At 36.7% G+C, this 13,127-nt stretch overlaps 1 protein-coding gene across 4 annotated transcripts in view; it reads left to right on the top strand.

Annotated features, from left to right (window-relative positions):
- AGPAT3 (1-acylglycerol-3-phosphate O-acyltransferase 3) overlaps window positions 1-13,127 on the top strand; it is a 163,665-nt gene that overhangs the window by 131,725 nt on the left and 18,813 nt on the right. For all 4 annotated transcript variants that reach the window (XM_074213869.1, XM_074213872.1, XM_074213870.1 and 1 more), the window contains exon 4: window positions 10,255-10,424. In XM_074213869.1, coding sequence (XP_074069970.1) covers window positions 10,255-10,424 — 170 coding nt within the window. The remainder of the gene's footprint in view (window positions 1-10,254; window positions 10,425-13,127) is intronic.

The following is a 13,127-nucleotide window of genomic DNA, read 5'->3' as shown; positions in this document are numbered from 1 at the left end:
GATTTGTTTTGGCAGATAGGCTCCCAAATATTTTATCTTGTCTACAGTTATTTTGAATGGAATTTCTCTTTCTATCTCTTGCTGCTAAGGTTTGTTGGTAATATATAGAACTGCTGATAATCTATGTGGGCTTATCTCATATTCTACAACTTTGTTAGATATTGTTTAATGTAGTTTTTTAGTTGATTATTTAGGATTCTCTAAATATACCATTATATCATCTGCAAAGAATGATAGTTTTGTTTCCTGAGAGCTTATTCTAATTCCTTTCATTTCTTTTTCTTTTCTTATTGCTAAGGCTAATATTTCTAGTACAATATTGAATAATAGTGGTGTTAACAGGCATTTCACTCCTGATCTTATTGGAAATGTTTCTAGCTTATTGAATGCTTATTGATGGTTTTAGGTATATACTGCTTATCATTGTAAGGAAAACTGTATCTATTCCAATGCTTCCTAGTATTTTTAATAGGAATGGGTGCTGTATTTTGTCAAAAAACTATTTCAGCATCTATTAAGATAATCATATGGTTTTTATTAGTTTTATTATTGATAGGGTCAATTATGCTGATTGGTTTCCTGTTTTGAACCATCTCTACATTCCTGATAAAAATCCCATCTGGTCATAGTGTATTATCCTGGTGAAAACTTGCTGAAATCTCTTGGTTAATGTTTTATTTAAAGTTTTTATATTAATCTTCTTTAGGGGAAATTGATCTATAATTTTCTTTCTAGGTTTTGCTCTTCCTGATTTAGGTATCAGCACCATATTGGTGTCATAGAAGGAATTTGGTAGGACTCTTTCACCTATTTTCCCAAATAGTTTATATAGGATCTAACTTTTTTTTTTCATTGAGTACTTTTGCTGGGATTAGGCCTTGTCTCCTGATCAATTATGGCATGAAGTATCTCAAAATTAGCAAAGAAATTTCAGTTTCCTTCAATTTAAAACAATATGCATTACTAGGTGATGGGGGAAAGAGGATCTTGTGACATCAGAAAAAGAGGTTGAAATAATCAATAAACTATTGTTTTTATTAAACACCCTCAATGAGTCAGCCCTTGTGTTAAGCACTGGGATTCCAAGAGACAAAAGTCAGTCCTTGCTTTCAAATAGTTCACAATCTAATGGGTTAGATAAAGCACAAATAAAAAAGATGTATAATCTATATACAGGATAAAAAAAGAAATAATTGATAGAGAGACAACACTGCAATTTAGGAGGGACTAGAAAAGGCTATGTGTAGGAGATGGGATTTTAATTGGGACTTAAAGGAAGCCAGGATAGGCAGAAGGAGGAAATGAAGAGGGAGAGAACCCCAGATGTGGAGGATAGCCCAAAGAAAACACTCAGAGCCAAGAGATGGAGTGTGTTGTTTGTGGAACAGCACCGGATCAAAGAATATTGACACAAAAAGCCTTTTTTTAACCTTGCTTTCCCCATCCTATCTAGTTTTCTAACACATTGCTCTTCAATGTGTATTCGAGAGCATAATTTTGGTGGAAAGATAAGGTTGGAAGAAGAGAGTGTGAGGAGAACAAAATTGAAGCACTTTTTTGAGTTTAGCCATAAAGGGCAGAAGAGATATAGGACAATAATTATTGGAGATAGAAGATCAGATGAAGATTTTTTTCAGAATGGGGAAGATATGGACATGTTTATCAGAAAGTATAGAGAATAAATTAGCAGATAGAGAGAGATTGAAAATAAATGATAGTGCAGATACCAGAGGAAACAATATTAGAGGAGAGTGGAAGAAATGAGATTACTTGTTCAAATAGAGGGGTTTGCCTTAATAGGAGTAAGGCTACTTCATGTGAGACTGAGGTGAAGGAGAAGACAATGGCAGAGGGCATCTGAATAATAGAATATGAGGAGGGAAGCTTTATAGCATCTTTTTTGAAAGACTTGTAGAGAAGAAATGATACACAGTTTTTCAAGGTTCACAGCATCTTATTGACAGCAAGTGGGGCTGCTACTACAACCTTAGTGTTGCTCTGTTCATTTCCAACATCCTTCAGGTTTGTCCAGCTTGCTCCTGAAGAAAATAATCCCACGTGGTTTTATATTTATCTCTTAATCAAAAAAACTACAAAGAAAACCTTTAAAAATTCCTTTAAGTTTGGCTCTTTGTAGGGGATTTTCACATGTATTTGTATTCAATCTCCCACTGAGAAATAAATTGTTTCCCATTATTGTAGGTGTTACTTCATCTTTAACCTACTATTTGTGGCCCACACTTTTATTTTCCGCAAGTATCTGTTTCTCCTTTGTTGTTCCTACAGCTCCAACTGGTCTTAATTTGACCTTCATTTTTCTAATTAATCCTGTGACTTTTCTTTATGTCCCCATATTTTTGCATCCTCTATTGTTCTTGCAAAGCCAGATTGCTTCTGTAACTCTCCCATTTTGTTCAGCTACATCAGAACTGATACTCTGTTAGTTGATGGATTGATTAGGTGGTAAACACTCATGGCCATGTAGGCAAACATGCATCCCTTTTTCCTGAAAATTGGCTGTTATGAGGTGAACAGAATAGTCAACATACACAGGGACAAAAGAATAAATCTCTTTTCCTGACATGGAGATTTCTCAAAAAAATTATCAAACAAAAGGCTTCTGAATGACACTCAAGAATGCTGGTCCCTCATTTCTAATTTTTGGAATGCCTTTTTACTGTAGCCACCAGCATGAGATCATGCACAGGTATACCTGGCCCACATGCTATGCATGCTATGTTTTCAGTGTTAGAGATGATGAATAATATGAATTTCCTGCTTACCCTGCCAGAGATGTCATATGTAAAAATTAAATGATGATGTAGTCCATCTTTTCACCAGTGACATATTGCCACTCATACACCAACTTCCTATGATTACTTCTATGAGGAGCATAGCTGACTCAGGCCAGTATCCTGTTAGTTTAGGTTTGGTGTTGAAACAAAATGAGAGGGAGAGCTAGGTGGCACCATGGATAGAGCACTAACCCTGGAGTCGGGAGGATTTGAGTTCAAATCTGATCACAGACACTTAATAATTAAGTAGCTGTGTGACCTTGGTCAAGTCACTTAACCCCATTGCCTTGCAAAATAAATAAACAAAATGAGACTCTTGTAGGTTTACTTAATTATAGCCTAGAAAAGCATAAGAATACTGGGGTAGCTTGGCTTGGCAGAGCCTCCCTCTGATCAGCAGGGCAGTCTCTTTTGGGACCTTGCCAAATCTCCACCTGGGGGGGCCTTTTTACACCTACTTTAATGTCCAGAACCCACTAGGTAGCTGAGTTAAGGGAAGCAAGTTTAAGTCTTGATTTCCTGGAACAGACAAAGACACTTTTGTCAGAAAAAAAAATGAGACTTATTCATGAGGGGAAAGGGGACATCTGGTAGATAGGGGTCCTCTCCCACGTCCATTCTGGGTAATTTGTCTACGGGACTGCACTGCATACGAATACCAGGATAGGTTGGCTGTTGAAGTAGCTGGCAGCATTCGCTTTGGCCCAATCCTAGTTCCCAGCAGATCTCTCCCTATCTCTCTGCCCTTGGGCTGTCATCAGTAGCAGCCCTGTTGTTTCTCTGCAGGCCAACTCCTAAACTTCTTTTATAGCCAGAGATAGAATAGAGCTCCTTCTGTAGTAAGACTTGTAGTCCTCCAGCCTCTGCTGGCAAAAGGTTCCTGGGAACTCATAATATAGTCTTTATGTGGCCTAAAAACTCCTTCAGTTTGGATGTAAAATCTTTGTGATTATAATTTGCTCTGAGAATAGCATTGGGTAGAATAATAATATTAGTTTAGGCCAGTGAGGGTACCCAACTAGTCATATATCAGTGTTGGAGAATGTTTTTGCAATTACTTTCTCTCTTCTGTGACCTTTTGTTCAGAATGCTTAGGTGCATTTCATTTCACCTGTGTTAGTAATCCTATTATCGCAGAGTGTAATTTCATGCCTTCTTATCCTGTAGTGTTGTTGTTCGTGTCTTTACATAAATCTCTATAGGGGATCTATACTCTGGAAACCTTTCCTTTGTTCTTTTAATTTCTCAAGGGTATCAGTAGACCATCAGACTGGTGGTCTTTGTTGCTTCTCAGTTTCAGTACATGGCCAGCCCAACGCTTTCTCTGATTGTACATGTCTTTGATTGCCTTTTGTTTAATGTTGCTAAGTGGGTGTCTCTCATCACCCTACAACTATAGCTGTTGTTCTGGGGAGCACAGAGCAAAGAGGTCACTTCAGTCAATTAACAAGCATTTATTAAGTGCCTACTCTGTATCAGTCTCTGTGCTAATTGTGAGAGATATAAAAAGAGCTTAAAATCTAATGGGAGACAACATGCAAAAAAATATTTGCAAAAGAAGTTATAGGAAATAATTGAGAGAAATCACTGGAATTAAGAGGGATTACAGAAGGCTTCCTGTGGTAGCTAGACAAACACAAAGTAACAGAGTCAAATTCCTAATACTATTTCTACCAAGTGATTGCAGACTGTCACTTTTTTATATGATACCTAAAATTAAGCTTCCTTAAAAACTGTCAGGAAAGACAAAGACACTGAACTGTTTATCTTTTGTTTTTGTTCTGCCTGTTTCATGGTTAAGACCTGTTTTTGAAGTTCGTGACCATTTATCTTTTTGCAGTACTAAAAGATGTCTAATTGATACTTTTCTTACTCTTAACATGCATCTCCTTTTTATTCTATAAATTTGTTAATATAAATACTTATTTTTTTCTTTTGTATGTGAATTCCAAGTAGTCTCAGTAATGACCAAGGCTACAATGATTCCTCTTTCCATTATTACAAAATTCTGTATTATTCACCATGTCATGTAGACCTAGAACAAAATAGGAAGTAGAAACACCTGAATAAAATCCCCAACTAGTGTATCTATTCTCAATAATCATGATAGTCCAGGAACCTTATTTCATGGCATTCCACGTGAATTTTTAAAAAAACCTATACTCTTACTTACAGTGGTTGTTTTTTATTTATTTGTTTATTTTTACTTCTCCATCTATGTGTCCTGGTATCCACAATGCACAAAATAGCCTAGAAAAATGAATCTTTATTTTGACTTTGTTCTAATATGGAGGAGTGGTTCCCTTCTACATGGATGAAGAATTCAAGTCCTCTCATCAGATATTAACAGGTCACAATCTCCTTTTCCTGGCAAATAACCATACAGGAACTCTCCCACTTAGATTTAAGAAAAGGAACATATGTAGACCATTGACATATAACCCATTCTCCTTCCAAATACTTAAATGACATATTTAGGGGATCCAACTACATATGGACCTTGTCCTGTTCTCCATACATAGATCATGTGAAATTATCCATTCATCCTTAGGATTTATGAAAGTTATTTCATTACTTTTGTGGTAAAAGCCTGATCTTTGGATCACCTCAATAAGGGGAACTCCCCACTGACAAAAGAGATTCACCAACGTTTGAGTAGTAGCAACTATGTTGTCCTTCCCTTTTGGTGCTGACTTGACCCATCAGGTTCAGGAATCCCCAGTCACCAATAGGATCTGCTTCTTCATTTCAAAGGAACAGGATAATACAATTCACATGAGGCCAGTCCTAAAGTCTTCCTTTCTCTGAACTTCTCAGGGTTCCCAAGAAACTGGAAGATTTAGGACTGTCTCTCTCTCTCTCTCTCTCTGACACTTCATAATAGTAAAATAATGAATTTTCTTAAATCTGATCATCAAAACCATTCATGGGGTGAAAAAAAACTGTTCTGTTCTCACTTTTCACCATGTAACCTCATATGTATTAGATCTTTTCTTTCCCTGGAAACCCAGTGATTCTAGTTTCCATTAACTCATCACATTATTCCAAGTGATGCCTCCTCAGAAAAACAATATGTGTTCTTATCCAAAATCAGAATTCTTCCTGTGCTTTCATATCTCACATTAAGTCCCTAATCCAAAAATATTCCAAATTGACCTTCCAATCTTGGGTATGTGACCTTTGAATAGAATTATTTTATAGTCATATCAGACCATACTTGTTGGAATACTTTCCAACTATTATTTAACATTTTTCTGAACCGTAACCCATCATTTCCTCTCATTTCCATGACTAACATTTTCTATACCCCAAAATATTGTTTCACTACTTTACTTTATAAAACCCAATATACTTCAAAAGAATTACATCAGATTCTTCATTTAATATCAGAAAAACTTGTCCAAACAAGTTATTCAGAATTCCTGCTCTTCTTAGTTCCCTTGACACTTCTCATTGTCTGTCCACAGACAATTGTTTTGTTGGCTAATGAATCTATAAATAATGAGTGGACTCTGCTCTCAGGGATGCATAAGGGGCTCCAATTTTTTTTCCCCTAAATAAGCTCTATTACATTTAGGTGCAAGTGCCCTCGTACTAATTTCTTTGTTTCTACAAAGACACTACCAGTCTTCTAGTCACTGTAATTGCTTTTCATCTGATCTGACCCCACCCTATACCCTACTGTCCTACTGCCTTCCACAATGTTTTCGGGCATATTTATTCCATAGACAACTTCATCTCAAATCTTTTCCTATTCCTTCCATCTTCTTCTATCTTCTATCTCTCATTAAGAGGTAAATCTCACCTAATAACACAACATCTCTAACCATCCTGATATATTTGAAAATTAAGGTAAATTGAGAGAGACAGTAATCTAAATCAACTTATTTGGTAGCAATACCAATAAATTTAGGTCACTGGCCTCTCTCAATGACCAAGGACCCAGAAGTAGGACTTGCCAGCCTTAATGCAGTTTTGAGGAGCCCACAATTGAGTAGGTGGGGAAGATAATGTGATTGGTTACAATATAGACAGTATTGTGGGATAGGGACAACAGAATTAGATGTTTTAAAGAAAGTATGCTAGCACACCCACGTGGGGCTAATGATGACCTCTTTCTGACAATTAAAGAATGTTAAAATTGTTTTATGGGAGCCAACTCTATCTTGTGATTTTGTAAGCAGACCTGAGTTAGCCAATTCACTGTTGCCTAGAAGGGTTTATTAGGGAGAGAAGACCCTTCTTAATTGAACAAGAACAGGGAAGGATGTACAACATTTTGGCTTGTTGGGGATGATAAAAGTTAACTTATAATGTTAATCTAACTGAGAGGAAAAACTGACTCAGCTATAAAATTAATATAGCATAAAATCAGTTAAACTTGTATAGTAGAAACTAGAAGTAATATTAATTTTGATATTTTCAGCCCTTTCCAACACTAGCTATACTTTCACTCATTCCTTCTTTAACCTCTTCCCTTCACTCACAAATTCTCTCCTACCACCATCAATCACAGTAGTCTCTCCTCCTTTGAGGTTCATGAAATTCTTTTCTACCACTCAATCAAATTTTTGGGCCAAGATACTTCCTTATTTTCCTTAGTGAGTTCAGAGCCTGGCTTTTATTTCTTGCTCCCTCAAGTTCTTGTCCTTATACTATTTGCAATATCCCTTCAGATACTTGCTCTAACTTCATAGTTCAATCTCCTTATTTCCCATGACTTGCTCCTCTATTCCTAGTCACATACAAATAAATGGTTATTAATGTCATCACCCACAAGTGATGACATGTTCATGAGGTCTGAAATTCCGTTTTCTGATCACAATCTATTGTCATTCCACCTTTCCCTCCTCATTACCAAACTCAGCTCTTTATTCATACTGTGACTTTTAACCCCTTGAACTTTTAATTTTTTCCTAGACCATTACTCCTGTACTAAGCTATGCTTTTCTTTCCCTATCTCAAATCCTCAGTGAACCAGTTCAACTCTAAACTGCTCTCTTCCCCCCTTATTATAGAAATGATCTTGCCCAACCAAACATTGACCTTGATTCACTACCATCATTCACTACTTTTACTCTTATGCTGTGCTGCTGGGTGAAGGCAAATAAAATCATGGAATCATTCTGACTTGGGTCCACTATAGATTTATGTTATATAACTTCAACTGGGCCATCACTATTGCAAGGTGATCCTTTTATATCTTGCTAATTAACTCACTTTCTCACTCCACAGCAGCTTTTCCAAACCTTTTTATCACTTCTCACACTTTCCATGGTTCTCTGATCCACCTTATTAGCTGAGAACCATATCTCATTTTACTGAAGATCTATTCTCATCATCATCTCATAGATACCTTCTGCTCCCATTTCTTCTTTCACCTCTGTCTCTTCTGCAGAGGTGGCTCTTTCCTTTCCCATGGGAAAGCTTCCTCTTCTACATGCAGAAATGATCCCATTTCATCCCATCTTGTCCAAGAGATTGCTTCCTCTGTCATCCCTACTGTCTCATTTATTTTTTGTTTCACCTTGTCCACTGGCTACTGCCCTACTGACTCCTAACATATCCATGTCTTCCCCATCTTCAAAAGACTCTCATAGGATCCATTTGTCTCTACTGTCAGTTCAGTTGCCACTTGTCTTTTGTGTTAAATGCCTACAATTGGTGCCTCCACTTCTCTCCTCTCCTCTCCTCTCTCCTCTCTCCTCCCTCCTCTCTCCTCTCTCCTCTCTCCTCTCTCCTCTCTCCTCTCTCCTCTCTCCTCTCTCCTCTCTCCTCTCCTTAACTCTCTTCAGACCTCATAGGGGTCTCTACCCACTGCAGTCCTTCCTTCACTCAACTATAAAAGTGATCTTCCTAAAGTACAAGTCTGATATGTTACTCCCTAATGGAATAAATTCTTCTGGCTCTCTATTATTTCCAGAATCATATATAAAATTTTCTGTTTGACTTTTAAAGCTCTTCTTGATCTTTTCTGATCTTCTTACACCTTACTCCCCACCCCTCTCCTGCAAAAGCTCTTCAATACAGTGACACTGGCCTCCATACTGACACCCTATCTCCCAACTTTGGGAAGTTTCACTGGCTGTCTGTCCCTAATACCTAGAAGTGCCTCCATTCTTATTTCAACTTCCTGGCTTCCTTCAAGTCTCATCTAAAATTCCATCTGCAGGTCCTTTTTCCTAGTCCTCCTTTATCTTAGTGCTTTCCCTCTGAGATGCTGATCTGTAGTTTATCTTGTTTACATTTCATTTGTACATAGCTGCTTGCTTGTTGTCTTCCCCCATTGAACTATGAGTTCCTCTAGAGGAAAGACTCATTTTTGTTTCTTGTCTCTCTTAATGCTTACTTAGTATAATTCCTGTCACATAATATGACCCTTGTTGACATTCCTGAATAAGTGAATTAATTTCATATTGCCATTTTTATTATAATACAATTGTCCTACTAGTGAGCAACTAACATTTCTTCAAATATTTTGGTCTGTAATTAAATTCATATAGCTCTAGTATGTGTTTTAGTAGGTAGACTCCCAAGTATTTTGTATATTTTTGTATAAATAGAATTTCTCTTATTGGTAATATATAGAAATGCTTTATGATTTTATATGGATTTATTTCATGTCCTATGACTTTGCTTAAATTATTGTTTCAATTAATTTTTAATAGACTCTCTAGGATTCTCTGAGTTATACCATCATTAACAAAAAAGTAATAATTTTATTTTATTTTTTGCTTATGCTATTCCTTGAATTTCTGGTCAGAATGTCATAACATTTTTAGAACTATATTAAATAGTTGTGGTGACATGGACATCTTTGCTTTATCCCTGATCTAGGACTCTAGTTTATCTATATAACATAAAATACTAGCTCTTGAGATATATACTACTTAAAATATTAAGGGAAAGATTCATTGAATTCTTATATTTTCATTGAATTTTTAAGTTTTTAATAGAAATACATATTGTATCATATAAAAAACTTTTTATGTATATTGATAAATTGATATTTTCATATATAATTTTGTTATTCCTTTTATTAATGTTTTTAAAACTGTCTTTTGATGAGAAAATTAAAAAGCCAAGAACTCTAGAACACAGTGCTCTAAAGCCAAGGGGTTCTTAACCTGGGTCTTTAAACTTGTACTTTTTAATTTTGATGACTGCCTTCAATATAACTGATTTCCCTTGTAATTTTATGTATTTCATTTTCTGCTTTTAAAATCCTTATTCTGAGAAGAGGATCCATTGGTTTCACTAGATTACAAAGACCAGGGAGTGGGAAGTATGGGGGGGGTAGTAGATGGGGGGAGATATTACTTAAAATATAGAATTATGAAACCCTGCTCTAAAGAGAATATCAGCTCTACTTTGACAGAGCAAGGAGGTCAGGTGCAAAGACTTTGTATAATTTCATTATTACTCCATTAATGGCCTTCCTTTCTTTTATATTCTCTAGAGTTAGTCATGCTTCTGGAATGGTGGTCAGGCACAGAATGTACTTTATTCACAGATCAGGAAACAGTGGCCAAGTTTGGAAAAGAGCATGTGGTCATCATCCTTAATCACAACTTTGAAATTGACTTCCTATGTGGCTGGACCATGTGTGAACGATTTGGTGTATTGGGGGTGAGTAGCTCAGAAACTGAACCAGGAAAACATGTTTCAAAAATAATATAATTAAAATAAACAATCAATAATTAAAATGTCTGCTTCTGAGAAATTCTCGTGATTCTACAGGTTTTCTCCTTTAATGTTTATTTCCCTTTTTCTTAGAAGATAGAAAGCAGGTATGGGATTGATAATAATAGCTAATTTTAATGTATGCAAAATACTTTATAAATGTTAAGTGTTTCACATTTGATTCTCACAACAACCTGTGAGGTAAGTACTTTTATTTTTTCCTAGTTGAGGAACCTGTGTTTGAGAATTATGTGAATTGTCCAACTAAGTGTCTGAGTGAATTACATGCCTTGGCAAGAGTCTTGAGGCAGAATTTGAACTCAGATCTTCCAGACTTTAACTCTACTACTCTGACAACCTAGTCACCATAACTGCATCTTCATTGAATTGGATGCATCATTAATCTAAGCATATTTTAGGTTTTCTTTTTTTTTTTAATTTTTGTTCCCTTCATTCCAGAAGATTGGAAGCAGACATATGTTATTGAATTGAAGGTGGTATTGACTATAGTAAATTTTCTGACACTGTACTAAATTCTGGGTGTACAAGAAAGAATGACAAAAGACAATTTCTGCCCTCAAGGAGTTTACAAGCTAAATGGGAGAGACATCATGCAAATAAATATATACCAAGTATGCCATATATAGGATAAATAGGTAATAATTAATGGAGGGATATACTAAAATTAAGAGAAGTTGAAAAAACTTCCCATAAAGATGGGATTTGGGTAGGGAGGTCAGTGGTCAAAGTAGAAGAGAAAGAGTACTCTAGGCTTGGGATACAGCCAGAGAGAATGTCTACAGTTGAGAGTTAGGGTGTCTTGTTTGTGGAATAGCTAGAAGGCCAGTGTGCCTGGATAGAAAAGTATATAGTATAAGAACACTGGAATGGTAGAAGGGGGCTGAGTTATGAAGGGCTTTGAATGACAAACAGAAAATATTTGTATTTGTACCTGGAGGTAATAGGAAGCCACTAGAGTTTATTCAGTGGGGGTGAGTAGATGACAAGATCAGACTTATGCTTAGGAAAATCACTTTGGTAGCTGAATGATGGCTAGATGGAGGCTGGGAGAGACTCAAGGCAGGCAGACCAATCAGAAGACTATTAAAATAATCAAGCATGAGGTGATAAGGTCCTACACTAAAATGGTGGAGAGAAGGGGTCATATTTGAGAGATGTTGAAAAGGTGAAATCTTTAAACCTTGGCAACAGTTTGGATATGAGGGCTGAGACAGTGGAGTATCAAAGAGAAGGGAATGGGAGGATGATATTGAGAATTCACAACAGAATCTTGAAGGACCCTCACAGTTTAGAGGATGTGATTTGAAGGGAGATCCAATGAGGCAGATAGAAAATAACTGGGGTTCAAAAACCTAGAGAGAAGAGAGAATTATTGAAGAGGGAGTGGTCAACAATGGTGTCAAAGACTTAAGAGACCTCAAGAAAAATGAGGATTGAAAAAATGTTATTGGATTTGGCAACTAAGATATTATTAGTAACTTTGGAGAGAATAGTTTCAGTGGAATAAAGTCAGAAACCAGATTGTGAGGGATTAAGAAGAGAGTAAGGAGAAAGGAGGCACCTATTATAAATAACTTTTTTGAGTTTCACTGCAAAGGCAGAAGAGAATAGGGGGATAGTTAGCAGAGATGAAAGGATCAAATGAAAACTTTTTCAGGATAGGGGAGATGTGTACATACAGATTTGTAGGAAGTAGAAAATGAGCCCAAAGAAAGAGATTGAAAATAAGTGAAAAAGTGGGGAATGACAGAGGAGGCAATCTGTAGGGAGAGACAGGTGGAATATCATCAACTTTGGTAAGAGTAAGACCACTTCATCATGGGGAAACAGGTGCAGGAGCAAAAAAAGTGTCAGAAGCTGGTAAGAGATGAGAAAGGGGGGAGAAGAGGGAGTTTATGGTGAATGACCTCAATTTTGTTCTATAAAATGTGAAACAGATCTCAACTGTAGAGAACAGGAGAAAGGTGGCATGGAAGGCTAAAAGAGGAGATTTAAGGAGTAATGAAAAGGTTTGGAAGAACAGCTGTGGAGAAAGGATAATGAGTTGACAAGGGAAATATAGTAGTGAGAACTTGAGATTATGTAGTAAATTTGTAGTAGAACGGGGCAGCTAGGTGGCACAGTGGATAGAGCATCAGCCCTGAAGTCAGGAGTACCTGAGTTCAAATCCGGCCTCAGACACTTAATAATTACCTAGCTGTGTGGCCTTGGGCAAGCCACTTAACCCCATTGCCTTGCAAAAAAAAAAAAACCTAAAAAAAATTTTGTAGTAGAATGGTTGTGCGATTTTTCTCAATTTTTGTTCAACAGCATAAGCAGACATAAAGACAGTGAATGGTAGGAATGATCCAAGATTGATTTGGTTGAATGGAATCAGTCATATATAAGGAGATTAGGGATTCAAGAGAAGAGGTTAGTGTAGAGTCGAATCAGTTCACCAGGGAATCAAGAATGGGGAGAAGAGGAGAGAGTGGCTAATGCAGGGGAAAGGGCCTGGGAGAGAATAAAGAGGTTGAGGGATTGGGATTTGTGGGTCAAAGAGTAGGGTTATAAAAAGGAAGGCTGAGGGAGAAGTGAAAGGTCAATAGATTATGGTTAGATAAGGGGTTTTCAGGATGGTTCTTGTGA

The sequence above is a fragment of the Macrotis lagotis genome, chromosome 1 (assembly GCF_037893015.1).
Source record: "Macrotis lagotis isolate mMagLag1 chromosome 1, bilby.v1.9.chrom.fasta, whole genome shotgun sequence".
Taxonomy (NCBI): Eukaryota; Metazoa; Chordata; class Mammalia; order Peramelemorphia; family Peramelidae; genus Macrotis; species Macrotis lagotis.
The sequence above is the reverse complement of the archived record's forward strand: the minus strand, read 5'-3'. Positions and strand labels throughout refer to the sequence as shown.